Genomic DNA, 20047 nt, shown 5'->3' with positions numbered 1-20047 from the left:
TTGGCCATCAGGGTGAAATTGTAGGGTTGAGGCTAAATGTGTAATCTACACTTTATCTGCTTTACCTCAGATAAGACCGTTGGGGTCTTCCACTACCGTTCTCCACTGGGAGTGTACAAACTCAACTACACACAGGCCCAGGAGGCCTGCAAGCAGGAGGGAGGCACTATTGCTACATACACACAACTGTCCTACGCTCAGCAGGTGGGTGTAGATGCAAGTAGGCACACTGAGCATCTGAGCAAGAGATAGAGATGGCTGTGCGGTATGTTTGACGTCCTATCTGTGGGCCACGCAGGCTGGGTACAGTCTGTGTTCTGCCGGGTGGCTCGAGCAGGAGCGCGTGGCCTATCCCATGAGCTATTCCCACCTCAAATGTGGCTTTGGTCATGTGGGCATCGTGGACTACGGCAAACAAACTGACCTGAGCAGGACCTGGGACACGTTCTGCTACCGGCCAAAGGGTAAGACCATGCAGCTTATGACGGTGTATGACAAACATAAAACATGTTAAACATGTTAAACCCCATAGTTCAACTATGACTCCAAACTCAAACCATAACCTCAGCCTCAAACCATAATCCCAATATTTAACTATAACACCAACCTTAAACCTTAATTCCAACTTCAAGCCAAACTATACTGAGCCTCAAGTTTGCATTTAATACAACAATCCATGCTGTTAAATATAGATGGTGCGTGCGTGTGTGTGTGTGTGTGTGTGTGTGTGTGTGTGTTTATTTATTTGTTAATATTATTGTTTTACCAGATGTGAAATGTGAGTGTAAGATGGGCTACATTGGTGATGGATACACTTGCACTGGAAACCTGCTACAGGTTCTCTCCTCCAAGCCCAACTTTTCCAACTTTCTGTCAGTGAGTATAACAGCTTACAAGCTGCATGAAAAACATGTTCTGCACTTTCCAAACAGAATCCCTGGAGTATTAAAGAAAACACTCCTGAGTAAACTGCATTACAGCCAGTTTGTTGTTACCAGAACATATTAGTTCTGCTTTTATCAGAGTAGTTCTTAAGGACTAGCATTCTATGCTGTGTACATTGATGCACTGATATCAGATGCACTCATATCAGACTCTTGCCACCAGATTTGGCTCTGATGTTTCCCAGTAACTGACACTGACTGGTCTCATAAATTGTTCCCATCCCCAGCAAATCTTGAATTGCTCCAGAACTTCAGCATCAGGTCAAGAGTTTGTGAGGCGTCTCAGCAACATAACCACCCAGTCCACCCTGTTTGTGCCTGATAATGACGGTCTCTATGAGAACGAGGTAGCTTGGTCCTCTCCATACCACACAGATGTCTGCATTCTTCATGAGTCAAGATTAAAGGTGTTTCACACTCCCCCTCTCTCTGGAATAGACACTGTCCTACAGGGATTTAGAGCACCACCTGCTGGATGGGAGAGCTCTGGTGCTGCAAGCTCTCATTAACGTCAGCCATGTTCGAACACATCTGGGACATACACTCAGTGTGAAAGGGGTTCCTAGCCTGCAGAGCCCCCAGACACTGGTAAACATTTACCTCATTTAAGCTGCATTATAGTTAGTGGATGTTCTAAACAATTACATTTACTTCAAGTCTAAATCAGGCATGCACAATATCTCCTGAAAACTGTGTTAGTGGATGCAAATAATTACCAACAAAGTTTAACAGATCCTTTCTGCCTCCAGGCTTCATTTGGATATGTCAATGACCATTACATTATCGAATCCGACATTTTTGCATCCAATGGGATCATCCATGTGCTGCATGGACCACTGAAAGCTCCACCCCCTCCGGCCCCTTCCCTCCACCCCGCCCACAAGGCAGGGATGGGCATCGGTGTTCTGTTACTCGTCATCCTTATCGTGGCTGGAGCATTTGTGGCCTACCATTTCTACACCCAGCAATCCAAGCCTTTCCAGTTCCACTACTTCAAGGTTAGTGTGGACACGGTGCGTCACAAGATAGCAACATGTTTTTAATATGCAAACAGAAAAATTAATCCAAACATGTGAAGAAAGATTTAATAAAAGGAAAATGAATTAGACTGTTATAGTGTGTATATGTTGTATGCAAGTATGTGTGTTTGGCTTTCAGGAAGATGAGAATGAAGACAGCAGCCCTTCTGGATCAGCCCCGTACATCTCCAACCCCACGTATGAGTCCACACCTGCCCCCACTGACCCCCACCTCCCAGCAGATGAGGTAAGTAAAAGAATTAGTTACAGATTACAGTTATGCATAATTACAGTTACAGACTGAAACAGAACAAAACTTTGTGCTGCCCGGTTCTAACACTGGACTGTGTTCCAGAAGAATGATGAGCAGCAGGTGGTTGCCAGTGGCTCTTATGATTCAGCTGCAGGATAGCTGAAGAGATGTGGGATCTCACTCAGACACTCTCCGTACAGCTCAGAGCCTGAACTGCTGTAGAGCAGCTGGACACTCAAGTGCTGCAGTACCTTAGCAGACCATAAGAGGGCCGAAGAAAAAAAGAACAAAGATTGAACGGCAGTTTCATAAAGCTGAACTGAAATGAACTGGACATTGACGACCCAGTAAAATGGGAAGTACTTTTGTGATTATGTGTGTAAAACTGTTTACGTCTCTGTGTGCATGTGTTGTGTGGTTGAATGTTTACATGTTTGTTGGCCTTGATTATTCCTTTGGTATAACAAGTTTATGTTCATGTTACCACTACATGCACAAATAAACAAACAAAAGCATTTGTATCAGTTGTGATTCATAAACTCTAAGGTATATTTCACTGAACACAAATTTCTAACTTGAGACAAAAGTCGAGGCTATAAAGTGCCCCTAGCCCTTCTGCCACTGTCTTCTCATAGGTGTAGCCTGGTCCAGAATCCAACACTGCACACAGTCTGTGATTTGGGAACAAGCCAGAATGGTGCAAGTTTCAGATACTCTGGACTGGGTTATAACAGGGTTATAACTACAAGTCTTATCTGATAGAAAAAAGTGTGTATTTAGTCTTTGATGCATTTTGAAAGAGCTGTATTCAAAATCATTTCAGAATACAATAATACTCTCTGTGCCATTATCACTTGTTCTCTTTCTCTCTTGGTTTATTTTAAAAAACTGCCCATTGAAGAATAAAACACTTCTTATGTGTTTTTAGTGAGGGCGAATTTTTCTCACTTTTTTCTGTCAGTAGAATAAAATATCTGTTTCACCGCCGTGATTATAAAATTCATAATCCTCTTCTGCTACCTTGTGGATGAAATATGTATTACAGTTATACGGCAAAATGATTTTGTCACATCTTATCATTATCTATATAAAGGTTTTTAAAACTTTTAAATTGAATTGTAATAAAACATATATTCTAAAGTGTTTATTAAATTATCTACTGTTTTTCTATTTTGCAGCCATAATTTCATTATTATATGCTTCCTTTCAAATAACTGAAAACCAAGCGTCATCTTTCTCACTTTAGGCTATTAAAATATAAGTCTTTGTATGTTTTTCTATTCAATTTAGTTTATTTTGAGTGATAAACTAGTGCTTTGAGTGATAAACCAGTATCTTTCTAAATCCGTATCCTTACCCAAACTAGGTGTGTATTTGTCTGTCAGATACAGTATTAATCAGTGTTTAGATCAGCTCTGTGCAGGTGGCATTAAAGCTGAATCTACACTGAGTGCTTCCTCACTCTGAAATCAGTCTCCTGTATGCTGGTGACTTTCTCACCACACTCTCCTCGGTCAGACGCCTCTATAGACGGGAGGTGGAGTTCTGTTCATCCGCGCTGACGTTCTTTTGATATATATGGAGTAAGTCAAACATGCATCCTCTGATTTGTCACTGGACAATGTTTGATGATTTCCCCTTCTCTGTCTAATAAGGTAACAGTGATTGTGATTGGCAGCTGTGAGGAGCTCTCTCTCTCTCTCTCTCTCTCTCTCTCTCTCTCTCTCTCTCTCTCTCTATAGGGGGCTGAGGGGACACAGTTCCTTCAGTCTCTCTGGGGTAGTGGAGGTGAAGCTTGTGTTTCCTGCTGAGTTGAACAGAGTGTGTGCAGGGCAGAGGGAGATGAACAGCTGTCTGACTTTAATTCTTCTGATGTCCACAGTCTCACTCACTACTGCTGGTAAGTACACACTCAATTATACAAACATTCTCATATCAGTAGGAACTAGTCAGTTAGTCCTGCCCAAGGTAAAGACTAATCATGGAGAGACAGTGTTTAGCTCTTAAAAGGAGCCAGTAGACACAGAGTATTAGACGAGCCCTGATACTAGATACTTTTAAGTCTGTACAATAAGCCTTTAGTTTTATGAAGATTTCAACTCAGATTAGTACAGAGCATTTCTGAATTTAATTTAAAATTTTAAAATTAATTTTCATAATTAAAATGCACTTTTATATTTTTCATTCTTAATTGATTGTCTTTATTTTATTTTGTCTCAGCATGTTTACTTGCTTAATTTGAAATCTTTTAGCATTTTAATTTCTTTTAGTAGTAGTTAGATGTTCATTTGAAATTTGTTCTGCTTAAATCTATTATTTATAATTGATTATGATTGATTGTTTATAATTTTAATCTTTTATGTGAAGCACTTAGAATTGCCACTGTGTATGAAAAGTGCTATAGAAATAAAGTTAGATTAACAAATTGCTATATAAGAAACTATAAATGTGACTCAACTCTGTAATGAATCAGAGTTAGTTGAGACAGTAGTGATCACCAGTCTGAACAGGCTGCATAAGCTGGTGTAGAAAGTGGAGTGTGTAGTGGGGTGAAGCCTGGACTCTCCACAGGCTGTGACAGAGAGGAGGAGGAGGAGGAGGAGGAGAAACTGCACTCAGTTCCTGAGCTCCTCCCTCCCTCCCCCACTGCACAGTACACTGGTAGAGCTCAGGAGCTCCTTCAGTCCCCTTCATCAGGACAGAGAGCAACACTAAACGTCTTCAACCCTCTTTCAGACCTTCACTCCTTCACATTCTCAGTGCTAATGGGAGATGCCACCATTTCTCCCTGGTTTGTGTACACACAGTAATATCTAATCACACAGACGTCTGCAGGAGTTTTTATCAGTAGGTCATCTGTGTCTCCTCAAGAGCAATTCTAAGTTACTCATGTTCCAGTACAGTTCAGTACATGTGAATACTCTCTGTTCATTATTAGCTGGTCATTACCTGGTATTTCTGAGCTATTGTGTATTATATGCTTTTTTTTTTTTTACATATATATTTATTTATTTATGTGTGAATGTGTGTATTCTGTGTTTCTCTGATATACCTCACATTACTCTGGGAATCAGTAAAGTTCAAGTTATCATCTTCTCTTCTTTATCAGAAGTAAAGCAGATGAATTAGAATCAGCTGCCTTTATTGTTCCTTCTTTTAGATGCTGCTCCTGGTATTCCAACCATGATTCTAACACCCTAAATCCTCCTCTCTCTCTCTCTCTCTCTCTCTCTCTCTCTCTCTCTCTCTCTCTCTCCTCTCTCACTATCCTTTAACAGACAGTGTGAGGCTGGTGAATGGTAGTAGTCACTGTGCTGGCAGAGTGGAGGTTCTTCATGAAGGACAGTGGGGAACAGTGTGTAGTGATGACTGGGATATGAGAGATGCTGCAGTGGTGTGTAGAGAGCTGAGCTGTGGGTTGGCTGGAGCTGCTGTACTTGTCATACCAAGTAATTACTTTGAGAAAACAATGAATGTCCAACACAGCAACTATATTGTTTACATTGTTATATGTAGTCATGATACACACAAATAGAACTTTACTGTTTGCGTTTATTTTAAATCTGTAATGTTTAGCAGATCTATTAAATACAAAACTCAGTAAATTGGTGTGTCCACTTGTAGTTATGAAGAAATCCAACTCATGTACTGTGTGTATATATAGAAGGGTTTTATTATTCTTTTTTAATGTTCCTGTGGTTTATCATTATAATACATAGATTTCAATCCCAGTCTTAACTAATGACCTGCACCAGGTCTCTGGGAGAGTAGATTTACCTTAGAGGAATGACTGGACATCGTCTCACAAATTCTCATGTTTTGATGGAGTGTTTCTGTCTGTGTGTCCTTACTTGTACAAATGGTCCTCACTGGTGCTTTGAGATAGTCAAGGTGTTTCAGGACTTTAAGAGGTGTTTAAAGACTTTTGACCAGCAGGTTTGTCCCTCCCAGGTTCCGTGTTCCGTGTTTTCCCTGTCTTGTGTGTTTAAGTTACGTTTTTTCCTCCCATCGTTTGATTTTCCACACCTGTCCCTCGTTTCTAGTATTAAGTTCAGGTATTTAAACTGTCTGGATCCCAGTGTTTTGCTGTTCATTTGAATGTTTGTGTTTATGTGATTGTGAATGTGTTTGGTTGTTTTGATGTTTTTGCAAAGCCTGTAAGTTTGTAATCTAACCTTCATGTTTCTTAGCCCTGAGTTTCCCCTAGTCTGTTATAGCCTGCTTCCCCTGTTTGCCTCCGTGTGTTTGTTTTGTTAATTATGTATCCTCGTACTCTCCGTTTCGGCTCTTTGACCCTGGACTGCCTTAATGACTCTGATTTTAGATTTACCCATAATAAATCTCGCTCGTCTCCGCACGTGTCCACCTCCATACCGCTCAACATTACAAAGTTACAGATGTTGTTTGTTGAGAGCTGGACTGTACATTCATGATAAACTTGTCCAGAATGCAGCAGCACGACTGGTCTTCAATCTTCTGAAGTACACACATATCACTCCACTCCTGCATTTCCTTCAATGGGTTCCAGTAGTTGCCCACATCAGATTTAAAACTTTGATGCTCGCTTACATTGCCAAAAATGGACCAGCGCCTCCATAAATGATGTCAATGGTCAAAGCCCGATCCGTACCTTGAGTACTTCAAACCTCATGTATGGCTCGGCTTGAAATACCCTGCTCCAAGTCTCATGGAAGACAAGCATGAAGATTATTCTTTTTCCTGGCTCCCAGAAGGTGGATCGAAAACTTCCTCTGGCTGTCCGGACAGTAGAGTCCCTTGCAGTCTTCAAATGCAGACTGAAGACCCAGCTATTTGTGCAATATTTAAATGACCATTGATTCTGCAGCCATGTTGAGTAACTGAAACGCTATTACTTGTTGTAGAGTATTGTTTGTTATTGCACATATTATTGTCTGAGCGTATGCATGTTTTGCACTTCTAGGCATCAACCTAGAAGTTGTTGTACTGTTGCTGTATTGTTGTACTGAAGTTGTACAGCCTGTAAGTTGTTGTACTGCTGTTGTACTTCAACAGTATTCTAGCTCAATGGTATCTTGGACTGTAACCTACTCTACTAAGATATATTCTATGAGTAAATGTCAAAGCACATTTGTAAGTCGCTGTGGATAAGAGTGTCTGCCAAATACTGTATATGTAAATGTAAATCAACATCAATTTATTACTAATTCTATCATTACAAGAAATAATTTAGATGGTTTTATACTGTGTTTAGTGTAATTATTATTAAAACAATTTCAATGCACAGGTCAGAACACCAGACTTACCGACGGTCCTCACCTGTGCTCTGGAAGAGTGGAGGTACTTCATAAAGGGACCTGGACCACAGTGTGTGATGCTGACTTTGACCAGCAGGATGCAGAGGTTGTGTGTAGACAGCTGGACTGTGGGCTTCCTGTGGAGGTGCTGGGAGCAGCTGCTTTTGGCAGAGGGGAGGGCAAGGTGTGGCCAAAGGAGCTTCAGTGTAGAGGCAACGAATCTAAGATTTACTTCTGTCCAACAACATCTTCACCCAAAAACGGTTCCCATGACAAAGATGTGGGACTGATATGTTCAGGTTATTTGTCAATATTTATCTTTATTCTTGCTATTTACATACCCATAATATAGCTTGCTGTCCATTTGCATACACGTATAATGACATTAAATATGAATGCAAGTGCTGTTGCCGTAATATGTCAGATGTTTGTTCAGGTTACACAGCGGCGCGTCTGGTGAACGGCTGGGACTCCTGTTCTGGTCGAGTGGAGCTCCAGTACCTCAGTGACTGGGGCTCAGTTTGTGGTGATAGCTGGGATATGAGAGCTGCCAGTGTCCTCTGTGGACAGTTGAAGTGTGGGAGTGCTGTGGCTGTGTTGGGGGCGGACTGGTTTGGGGAAGGAAGTGGCCACGTTAGGGCTGATGTGTTTGATTGTCATGGGAACGAGACACACCTGTCAGAATGTCTCATCTCATCATGGAGTCGAACAGCATGTTCTCATAAACAGGATGCTGGAGTCATCTGCAGTGGTATGCTCTTCCACTCATGTACACCACATTAGTGAAATTAGTGATGTTTTGCATGCTAAAAAAATAGCTAATTAATTTCCATGTTTAATTATATTCCCATTCAGGTACTGAAGTTTTAAAACATTAAATATATTTTGCATGCTAAAATAAAAACCTTTTTAATTTTCAGATTTAATTATATTCCCATTCAGGTTCCTCTCAGGCCTTTCATGAGGGGCGAGTGAGGTTGTCTGGAGGGAGGGAGTGTGAGGGGCAGGTTGAGGTTTACTTCAGTCAGGACTGGAGGAGAGTTCTCCTGGATTCCCGGAGTGTGTCTGAGGCCTCAGTGATCTGCAGACAGCTGGGCTGTGGCTCTGTGCTGAACTTCTCCAGCTCCTCTCCATCCAACCCTGATCAACACAGCCACATGTGTGTGACGGGTTTCAATTGTTCTGGGAGTGAAGCTCATCTGGGGAACTGCAGCAGTGCAAAACTGCTCAACCTCTCCTGCAGCTCCAGGGAACAGCTGTCAATCACCTGCTCTGGTATGTGTTACATTGACCTAAAATGGGTCCTTATTGTGTGATGATTTATGACATTTATCTCTTAGTATCAAAAATAATGATTTTGGTAAAACATTATTTAGGTAAAACATTTAACAAAACTGCAAAGGTTAAACTTTCGGAACTATCCTGGACATTCAATTGCGTGATTGTGTACATATATACATAGTTCTGTATACATATATACAGTGTTCTGTCTGTGCGTGTGTGTGTGTGTGTGTGTGTGTGTGTGTGTGTGTGTGTAGGTGTGTTTAACTCAGGCCACAGCTCCATCAGACTGGTTGGTTCTGGGGGAGACTGTGCAGGAAGGCTGGAGGTTTTCCACAATGGTTCTTGGGGGACAGTGTGTGATGACTTATGGGATTTTGAGGATGCTCAGGTGGTGTGCAGGCAGCTGCAGTGTGGAGTGGCCCTCAGTGCCCACGTACCAGCCTGGTTTGGTCCTGGAACTGGGTCCATATGGCTGAATGAGGTGCAGTGTGAAGGGAACGAGACGTCCATGTGGAACTGCAGGTATCAACTCTGTGGAGAAGATGAGTGTGGACATCAAGAGGATGTAGGAGTGGTGTGCTCAGGTAAAGTGTGCTGACTACTGCAGTTATTGATGTGTTTCCACCCTTTGTAGTTAATAGTTATTCAGTATGTGCACTAGTTTTTACATGCAGTAATGCTTGTATAGCTTCTTGTGGTAACAGAAAATATATAAAATTGAATTACATTAACAATTCCTATAACATACAAAACACTAAGTTTAAACAAGTGTTATTTAAACTTTAGACCTTTTCATAAACTCTCCTTCTGCCCTCAGAGTTTAAAGAGATCAGACTTACAGAGGGCTGTGAAGGAAATCTGGAAGTGTTCTACAACGGAACCTGGGGAAATGTGTGTGAAAATAGAATAGATGAAGAAACAGCAACTTTAATCTGTCAAGAGCTGAACTGCGGAACATCTGGCAGTGAGAATAGTAACAAATCAAGAGTGGAATCATCTCCTGACTGGCTGGATGATCTGAAATGCAGGAAACATGACTCCACTCTGTGGCACTGCCCATCTTCCTCCTGGGGGAAAGAAACATGCAGTTCACGTGTGGCTCACATTACCTGCACAGGTAGGGGCACCCTTTCATTGATTTGAAATCAACTGATGTCTTTGCACAGAAAATATTAAACTGGTTGAAATAGCAACAACACTGAATACCACTGGAAATTCAAAGCTTTAAGTATAACAGCGCAATGATTAATGAAGTACCTTATCACAACTGCAGAAAAGGAAAATATTCAGGTGCAGCGAAGCCATCTGAAGTGCTCCTCATCTTCCTACCAGAGACAGTGCTCAAGTAAGGAAATAAATTGACCATAAAGTCAATGTGTTTTTGGCATGATTAGGCTATTAATTACTGTTGCCATGCCTATTCGTTTGTGTGTGTGTGTGATGTAGATCACATGCCTCTCAGGCTGAGGGGAGCAGAGAGAAGCTGCTCTGGGAGGTTGGAGGTTTACCATAACGCTGTGTGGGGCTCCATCTGTGATGATCAGTGGGACATCAGGGATGCTGAGGTGGTCTGCAGACAGCTGGGCTGTGGGAAGGCACTGAGGGCTGATGGGAGTGCTGCCTTTGGTGCTGGTGAAGGGGTGATCTGGCTGAACAGAGTGAAGTGCAGAGGGGATGAGATTCACCTGAGGGACTGCAGTTATTCTCTGAAGAAACACACTGACTGCTCCCACAAAGAGGATGCTGGAGTCACCTGTGCAGGTCAGAGGATTTTGCTTGATTCTGTTGTTTCAAGTTCCATGCAAAAGTCTTTTCTCCCGTTGATAATCTGCAAAAGGTTATTTTCATTGTCATTTTGGCTAATGAGAGTTAAATTGGTTAGTGCTTAATTTCTGTTTATCTTCTTGGAGAACATGAATATGTATTTTGAATGTCTGGGTGTTCTGCTTTTATATTGACAGACCCTTATGTGTCTCCTACTACTGCACCCAGAACAACCACAAGCACCTCCACCATTACAGGTTCACACTTTGTCTCTTAGTCATTTTCATAAGTGACTGTGGAAACATTATTGCTTGTTCTTCAGAGTTGTTGGTGTATATTTTTCTTTCCAGATGCTCAGAAGACAACCAGTCCTCTACAAACTACATCAGCAGCTGTTCCGTGCACCACCCCTACAGTGGTTCTGCTGGTACTGGGAGTGCTGCTCTTCCTGGCCTTAGTGCTTCTCTCTGGGCTGGTTTACCAGAACAGAGTGCTCAGGAGAGGTGGGACACATTCACACATCATCTTCAGTCCAGTTTCTGGATATTCTCTGAACATCATTAGTCCTTGAGTCTGTCTGTCTTCTGTTACACTGAAGTGACACCATATTTCTGTCTGTCTCCACCCAGTGATCTCTAAGAGGAGGCGTAAGACTCTGCCTGAGGCAGTCTATGAGGAAATCAACCACAGATACATCAATAAAAGAACCCGTATCTCCACTCGAAGGGGTGGGTGATATTTGTGAAGTCTTCAAACTGAGACTAACTGAATTATATTTATATTATAATTGAGAGGTTTCTTCCAAATAATCGAATAACCAAACACATCTGAATGCATGCCCAGTGATCAAAATAATATTTAATTTCCAAAATTATTTGTAATTTTGTTGTGCAGCGCAAATAAGAAAATTATATAATGTAACGGCACAGCCCCCTCCTCCACAAGTCCTCCCCAAGTTCGTGTGTGTGTGAGTGTGTGTGTGTGTGAGTTTGTGTGAGTGTGTGTGTGTGTGTGTGTCTTCATCACCATGCCCCGACCTCATTAATCGGTTATGTCACTATCTGTCATTGTCTGTCATTATCTTTCTTGATAGTGTGCGTATTTAAGGCTCTGTTTTAAGTATGTCTTTTGTCGGTGTTTGACCCCTTGCTTGATCCCTTGTTTAACCTCTTGTTTAACCATTTGTTTGTCCTGTTATCACTTAGTTTTCTTTGTGTTTGTGTTTTGTTTTATTTGCTGTGTGCGTTAAATGTCTGTGTTCATCACAACAATGGCTCACCTCGGCATCCTGCCTCTGCCTCCCAACGTTACATATAAAACAATGAGAGAGAGTGAGAGAGAGAGAGAGAGAGAGAGAGAGAGAGAGAGAGAGAGAGAGAGAGAGAGAGAGAGAGAGAGAGAGAGAGAGTGTTTGATTTTCCAGATGCTTTGGAATTCTTCTCAGGTGTACAAATAGTAATAAAATAATGTAAAATAATAGGAGCCAGTGGGTGAAAAGAGCGTTGAATGTGTATTAGAGTAAATGTGTCTTTGGCTGCATGTGAGGAGTGTGGTAATTCTGCTGATAATCATCTATTAGGCAGGGGAAACTCAACTATATTATTCCTGTACACCTCTAGTTTAGGAACAGGATGAGAAAACCACAGAGCAGCAGGTGTGTGCGTAGAGAGAGAGAGAGAGAGAGAAAGGGGGCAGAGGGAGTGAGAGAAAGTGTGTGTGTGTGTGTGTGTGTGTGTGTGTGTGTGTGTGTGTGTGTGTGTGTGTGTGTGTGTGTGTGTGTGTGTGTGTGTGTGTGTGTGTGTGTGTGTGAGACAGAGAGAGCTTGTGTGTAAAGGCTTACAAAGTTGTGGGAGATAAAATGTGTACATGCTTGTGTGTGCGTGTGTGTGTGTGTGTGTGTATGTGTGTGAGAGAGTGTCTGTGCCTGCAATTATTTTTGTGTGAGAGACATAAGAAAAGAGAAGAGAGAGAGGGTGTGTGTGTGTTTGTTTTTCCAAATGCTTCCTGGTTTTTCTGAGCTGCACAAATAATAAGAAAATAATTTAAAAATAATGAGAGACTGTCATGAAAGTGAGTGGTGAATGTGTATTAGAGTAAATGTGTCTTTGATTGCATGTGAGGAGTGTGGTAATTCTGCTGATAATCATCTATTAGGCAGGGGAAGCTCAACTATGTTATTCCTGTACACCTTTAGTTTAGGAACAGGATGAGAAAACCACAGAGCAGCAGGTGTGTGCAGGAAGAGAGTCAGAGAGAGAGTCAGAGAGAGAGTCAGAGAGAGAGAGTCAGAGAGAGAGAGAGAGAGTATGAAAGAGGGTTGTTTGTGTAGCCTCTATACACTCTATACATCTCTGTACACCATGGAAAGCAGTGTCCCCAAATTTCTATTATGCAGGTAAGTTTGGCTGTGTGTGGTTGTGTGTGTGTGTGTGTGTCTTCTGGTGTGTGGGGTCTTAGGCTGCCCTCTACTGGCTGCAGTGTTATTATTTCCATCTTCCTGTAACCAGCCCAGTTGATTATGATCACATGAGTCAGTTTGTGGTTGATTTGGTGTTCTGTAGCTGTCACATGACTGTTCTGCTCTTCTCTAACAGGAAGTGTCCTTTCTGAATCCCAGCATTCAGGATATGAGGATGTGGATCAGGCGTTTGTCTCAGGTAACGGCCACTGCATGTTTGTGTCAAATTGGATCCCATTTAGAAATATTAGAATGATGGATAAGCAATAAAATAATTTATTATTAAAACTCACCTAGCTGAACCTTATTTATAATATTCTGTGATGAATGGTTACAGAAAATGTAAAATTTTACCTAGCATGAAATATTTATTTGTTCTTTTAGATTTCCACTTTGTCTCATATGAGTCTATCTGGTAGTGTGTGTTCCTCTTCGTTAGATAAATGAGAGCTTTTCTGTCTCAGTCTGATTTACTGCACTGGTTAAACATTTTATTCATCTGTAGATCAGAAGATGTTTTGCAGAAGTGCTTCCCCCATATTTTAACCAGAGTCACATGCAGTAGTTTACAAAATACATATCAGAGAATTACAGTTTGTACATCATTCTCATTACCAGTTTGTTTTAATTTGTGTAAAAAACAAAGTTATCATCTTTTTCCAGAAAAGTCTGTGACTGTGGACCAGCCTGAGTATTACGATGATGTCACCACCATCGGTGACCTCATAAGTGAGTTCCTTTATTAACTGATCATGTGATTCTACTTCCTTAAACCAAACTATGAAAAGATGACTGGACTGTTTTAAGCACAGTCTGCTTTTATTGAACTTAGGTGACATAGAAAGAGAGGACATACCAGAGAACTACGATGATGTCATCACTGCTGGACCCAGTCCTGATATTGTAGCAGGTGTGGTTCTGTATTAGGGATTGTCTGTCAGACAGAACAAACATTCTTACTACAAACCCATAACTGTTCATTTGTTTGGTGTGAATACAAGTATGAATTTGTATGGGGAGCACTTTTATATTCAGTCATCATTACAAACATCTGAGATCACAAATAAAATAAAAATTAATAACCAAACAAATAAATCAATAAAAAAGAAAAGACAATCATTAAATCATCTGTAAATGAATGATGCCTGTGCTACTTTTATGGAGCCTTTCTCTGCTTTAAGAGCTGCCAGCTCAGTTACATCTGTGTGTCTCGGTACATCTGTGTTTTGGTGTAGAGGACGTATCTGAGAATTATGATGATGTCATTACTGATGATCAGAATGCTGCTGTTGTGACAGGTATGACTAGTAAAGTTACAACATTGTAGCCTCATACATGAAAGCAGTTAATGAAATAAATGCTAATGTACTGGTATTTTCCTCTAAATCTCTATATATAACAGAGGAGATGACAGAGAACTATGATGACGTTATTACCACTGGACTAAACCCAAACATTACAGCAAGTAAGATTTTAATACAAGGCCATTTATGTCAAATGCAAGCACTGAATCAGAACAATTGGTTGTAATGTAACACTTATTTTATTGATATCAGTATCATATGTCTTCTCCTGTTGGTATAGTGGCCACACCAGAAGACTGTAATGATGCTGGAACAAACCCAAATGTTACAGAAAGTAAGTATTTTTTTAAAATGTAGAAACTTTAATGCTGTAAATATATATTTATATTATATAATATTATATATATATTCATTATATTTTAACATCATAATTGATCTTTGCATGTTGGTGTAGTGGACACACCAGAGAACAGTGATGACATCATCACTGCTGGAAAGGACGTAGGAGGTGTAAATGGTGAGTGGCTTCCCTTGTTGTGTCCTCCACTACATTCCACCTGTATGGTGGAGTCGGTGTGTCAAATCAAGAACACAGGCAGCACAGTGAAAACATGGTCACATTAGTGATGACATGAGATGGAAATGTAATAATGTTGATGCATGACAGAGGACTCCTATTTATATAGCAACTACAGTCTCCCTTCACTTATATAACAATTGCACCCATATTTATACAAGTGGAGACAATTGAGACAGTACTGTAGTTCAGTACCATCTACATCTGTCTAATTGTGTCCTACAAATGCGTCTGTCTAAGTGCGATCTACAAATGATGTGTCTGGTACCTTGAATCATGCAGAGGCTTAAAAGTAAAACAGAACTGGTTGTCATAAATGATAATAGGCTACATTTTATTCTTAAGATATTTTATTTAAGGCACAGTATTTGTACATCTTCATATATTATATTTCTTGGAAATCATGGAATTTCTTAGCACTATAGTGGTGATTAGATAAACACTGAGGCAATTTCTGTTTTCTCACTCATTAACATTTTACAAGCTGATTTAATATGTGTATAATACAAAAATAAAAATATTTTAAGCTATTTTAAGATTTTAGAAAGAAAAATGTGAATGTACTCTTTTTACAGACTATGAGGACATGAAGGAGGAGCCTCAGAAAGAGATAAATCACATGACCAAGAGACCACACCAAGTGCCTTTCCTCAGGAAATTACATTTGAACTTCTTCAAACTCAAAAAATGATTTCTTTTCACAATATGGAACATTTTATACGACATTGTTTATTTCAGCTTTCAGCTGGACTCACACCCAGGTATAAAAATACCAAAGTTTCTTTCGCAGCCATGCGTCACCAATTGTTTCTCAACATTTTAAAAAATGGTAATATGTAGTACATAATCAAAGCTGAAAAGCTTTATCTCATGTATCTCACTTGTTCTTCTATTGAAATAAACACGTGATCTTTTGCAAGCTCTCCACATTTAATCATTCGGAATACTTTGCTTACGCTATTAGAGGCCTAAACTTACATTTTCAATTCTCAACAATCTTAGCAGCGTAGTAAATTAACAAATAAACAAATAGCCTAAATAAAACTAACGTTTATTGGAAAAGGCTCCCTATTTCTTTTTAATCTGTACTATCTAGGAGTCGCATCATAAAAATACACATTAAATAAAAACATTTAACGTTTTAAAACATGAGGAAATTACACCTTAAAGGCATTCAGTACCATTTCTAAAAATGAATTTTACAACCTCTGTGATATTTTGTAGTATTTTATGTAATCCTACTTTTTTCTTCATCTACACTTTCACACATTTCAGAATTCGGTGATCTGCGCAGTTTCTGAGTTTAAGATAAAAGGGAGAGTTTTGTTAATGGAACAAAAGTTACATGACGCGATTCAAATATCAGCCCTTTTTTTTTTTCAAAACAAATAGAAAAGGAGAAATCAGATATGAAAAGCTTATTATATATCCTAAAATGAAATTAGTAATATAATCGTTTTTATAATTAATTTATAAGCGTAGTAAAGCTACATAGATTTATTTTATATTTATACTAATGATAAATTGATTATGAGTGAAAGCCAAGGACAATGTACTATTAACTTATTGTTACACTAGAATAAGTTATTTATTGTAGGTGTCAAAAGCATTGGTAGTGTCACACACAACACTCTTACATTTATGACATTTAGCTGAGATTAAATTCAAATTTCTATTATGAATTTAACAAACATAAATAAAATGGAGCCATAAAACCTACACGTACCACTGAGTATTTGTAACACCCGAGTGCCGCAGGGCAAGTGCAGGACGTACAGACTCCCTCCACGGAGACATTTATTAACATACGAAAACACACCGGCACTCACATATAACGTAAACGGTGAACATGAACACACAACGACTAACATTACCGATGTCAACATTAACACAGACAACATGACGATCGTGAACGTGATCATAACCGCCAGCGAAGCAGCGCCCCACAGCGGTGTAAGTGCACGCAGACATTAGCAGACTAACCACGTGCAGGCGCGTGCTCAGTACAGAGGCGTGGCTACAAACGAGACGATTAAACGCCACTGCACGCGGTGGGCCGTACCAGGTGCCTAGTGGGGCGGGGGGGCTCGGTGACAGTATTTAATCAAAATGTAAAGACATAATAACTTCCTTTATCATAACAATATTCTAAGGTTTTGGCTAATATTAAGGGAAATTAAAGGGAACTAAAGACAAGCTACACGGTATGAAGTGGAAGAGTTTAACGATTGGTATTAGGTAGGCCAGTCATCATGTTAGTTTCCTCCAAGAATGTTTTTCAGAACTGAATGAATATTTTTGGCAGCAGAAAGTCTTTGGTGTGCAGAGGTTGCACAAAGCTTTGCTTCAATACGACAATGTTTGACCCACCTCGTAACCATTTTAATTATTTATTTATTTATTTATTTTTTGTGTAGAAAAAATTATGTTGTATGATTGTTGGGTAAAGATTATTATTTCAATGTGTTTATAATCATGTAGGGTAATACTGAAAAAGTATCAATTTAATTATTTTTTCCCCAAAGGTATTCTTGACTCATTACAAGCATGTCATTTAATACCTTGAAATCAACTATGTCACTAAAAACAGTGGAGACAGTATTGTAGTATTGTATTGTATTAGACAGCATTGTATTGTATTAATTTGAACTGTTTCCTCAAATGTTGATGTCATTAACATGCCCTTTATTGTAACTGCCTTTGTGGTAGTGGTTGTCACATTCTTGATGAAGATGATGTCATCTCAAGGTGTGTCATCTCAAGGTGTGTACTTGTTCCTTGAATTTATGGTGCAAATATCAACCAAACAATTTGCCACAACTAAATATTCTACTCGAAGCATTAGATTAAGTGAGCTGAACAGTGTTAGATTCAGTTCTATAGATATTTATTCACAGAAATATTTGGTAAATTTTTCATTCATTTCTCTTTAATGAGAATGCAATTTTGGTAAAAGGTGTTATTCTGTTTTGTACAGTCATTTATTAAAGGGCTAATATAATTTTGTGATGGTGGCGGCACAGAGGGAGCAAGAGGTGAGGTTGCCAGAAAGTGCTCTTTATTCTCCATAGGTGAATGCACAAAAGTCTGGTAGCAAAATGAAAATCAAGAAAGAAGAATGCTTTGCTTGGTATGGTTTGGTTTGGCTTGGCTTGGCTTGGCTTGGCAACTCCTCTCATGGTAAGCCATTAATGCGCAGCATCCTCCCTACTGACCTGCGGGTTGAAATAGGTGATAGGAGAGACAAAGAACAGGTGCAGCGGGTTAGTAGGCAGCTGATTGGGAACGAAGTAGGCGTTTCCGTTGTGTCTCATGGTGGGTGGGCATGGTTCCCCCGCGGAGAGGCCGACCCTTCGTGACAAATTTCACCATGACAACCAGCCCTATGCTGTGACTACCAATCCCACCATGCAGCTGGTCTTCACAAATGCACAACATGTATTCAAAATCTAATAGCTCATTATACCAATGGTGTAACTGTTAAGGTTCTACTCCCTTTGTGCAGGGAGACACTCTGCTAGTTCATGATGTCTAGGTTTGTCTGATGGAAATTATACAATTGGGAGGTTAGAGCCATAATAAAAAATGTGACAACCAGCCCGTCTCCCGTAATTCAGATTACATGTAGATTAATGATGCTGATATTCACTCACTTACTCAGATCCCTTTTTACTCCTTGTTCAGATTGCTTGCAGAATGAAATTTGACCAAAAGGTTAAGACCAAAAATGATTAAGACCATATGAAGCTGTTTTGGTTATTTTGCATCTTGGGCAAAGTCATCATGTAACGTGTATGAGAATTTTATTTCAGTTTCCTTTTTATTGCTGAGTTAGCTCACCAGTGAGCTTGTTGTCGTTTACGTTACAGAGAATAAAGAATCTCATCAACTCCATAACTGTCTTGCTAACAAGGGGAAAACAGGACATGGGTGAGTACAATAAGGAGGCGGAGCACATGAAACACAGGGCACAGACAATAACTAAAACACATCAATTACCAGGTGATGCTGTTGCCAGGAGAACCACCGAAATCTTAATCCAGAATACCAAAACTGCCTAATTCAAAGCCCAGTGTAATGACACTATAATGTTAAAGTAGGTTCTGGTGAGTAATAATATCAACATTAAATTCCAGAGACTAGCAGTATTACGTAGCCAGACTGACTGATGGGATTTTTATAAAATACAATATTGCCAAGGCTTTGAAAATGTTTATATTTTAACTTCACAAAATAATAGAAATAAATTGTACAAAATCAACAACAACAACAACAACAACAATAATAATAATAATAATAATAATAATAATAATAATAATAATAACAGTATTACTATTATTAATAATAATAATACTAATACTACTACTAATAACAATACTACTACTACTAATAATAATAACAACAATAATAAAAATACTAACACTACTACCAATGATAATAATAACAATAAATATAGATGCGAGCAGCACTTCCGGGGCCAAGCACAGTCTTGCCAGTCTGACATGAAGCAACGTGGATGCAGAAATCACCTTCCGTGGACACATAACATTCTGACTGTGTCCACTATTTCCTGAAGATGCCGTGAAAAAGGTGTTTGAGGTTAGGTGACAATGAAATAAAGTGTTTTGATGAACTGGAAATTTGATTGAGGAGCTTCCTAAGTTAATAAAAATGTACAGACATAGACATATACATGTATAGATTGGACTATCCCCTGCCCTCTATCCAGTCATTAAAGGTTTTAAAATGTATACAATAGCAATTTGCATATAATGAGAAAAGCTGGTGACTGAGTTTTTGATGATGGTCTAAAATTGAACTATTCAGTGCTGTTCTATTGTTTGTTGCACCATACTGGAAGTTGTGGATGCCTGACTGGTTAGTTGATATGGAACTGAATGAAAGGCTATATGCATGTGTCTGGTTACATCACATTTGTGAATGTTTTATGAAAACACCCTGTCTCTTTCCAACTGTCTCTTTGCAACCAAGACAAGTCAAGGTGTTTACAATGCACAAACTGGCATTTTGGGTCTAATGTGAATTGGTGGGGAATTTCTGAGTTTAGTTTTGGTGATAGTATAAAAACATAAGAACTGTACCGTGTTGCTGTTATAACCTGCACTGATTATATGTTAATATGACTGCAAGTACAATTAGGTAGCCCT

The 20047-nt window shown here is 39.6% G+C and overlaps 1 protein-coding gene across 1 annotated transcript in view; it reads left to right on the top strand.

Annotated features, from left to right (window-relative positions):
• Nucleotides 1–20047, top strand: part of LOC113569049 (stabilin-2-like) — a 48223-nt gene that overhangs the window by 14391 nt on the left and 13785 nt on the right. The window contains 7 exon segments of the mRNA XM_035528189.1: nucleotides 32–204; nucleotides 299–464; nucleotides 770–876; nucleotides 1172–1291; nucleotides 1383–1532; nucleotides 1694–1942; nucleotides 2103–2210. Coding sequence (XP_035384082.1) covers nucleotides 32–204; nucleotides 299–464; nucleotides 770–876; nucleotides 1172–1291; nucleotides 1383–1532; nucleotides 1694–1942; nucleotides 2103–2210 — 1073 coding nt within the window.

Source organism: Electrophorus electricus, chromosome 7, assembly GCF_013358815.1.
Source record: "Electrophorus electricus isolate fEleEle1 chromosome 7, fEleEle1.pri, whole genome shotgun sequence".
Taxonomy (NCBI): Eukaryota; Metazoa; Chordata; class Actinopteri; order Gymnotiformes; family Gymnotidae; genus Electrophorus; species Electrophorus electricus.
Note: the sequence above shows the minus strand (reverse complement) of the source record. Positions and strands in the feature narration are given on the sequence as shown.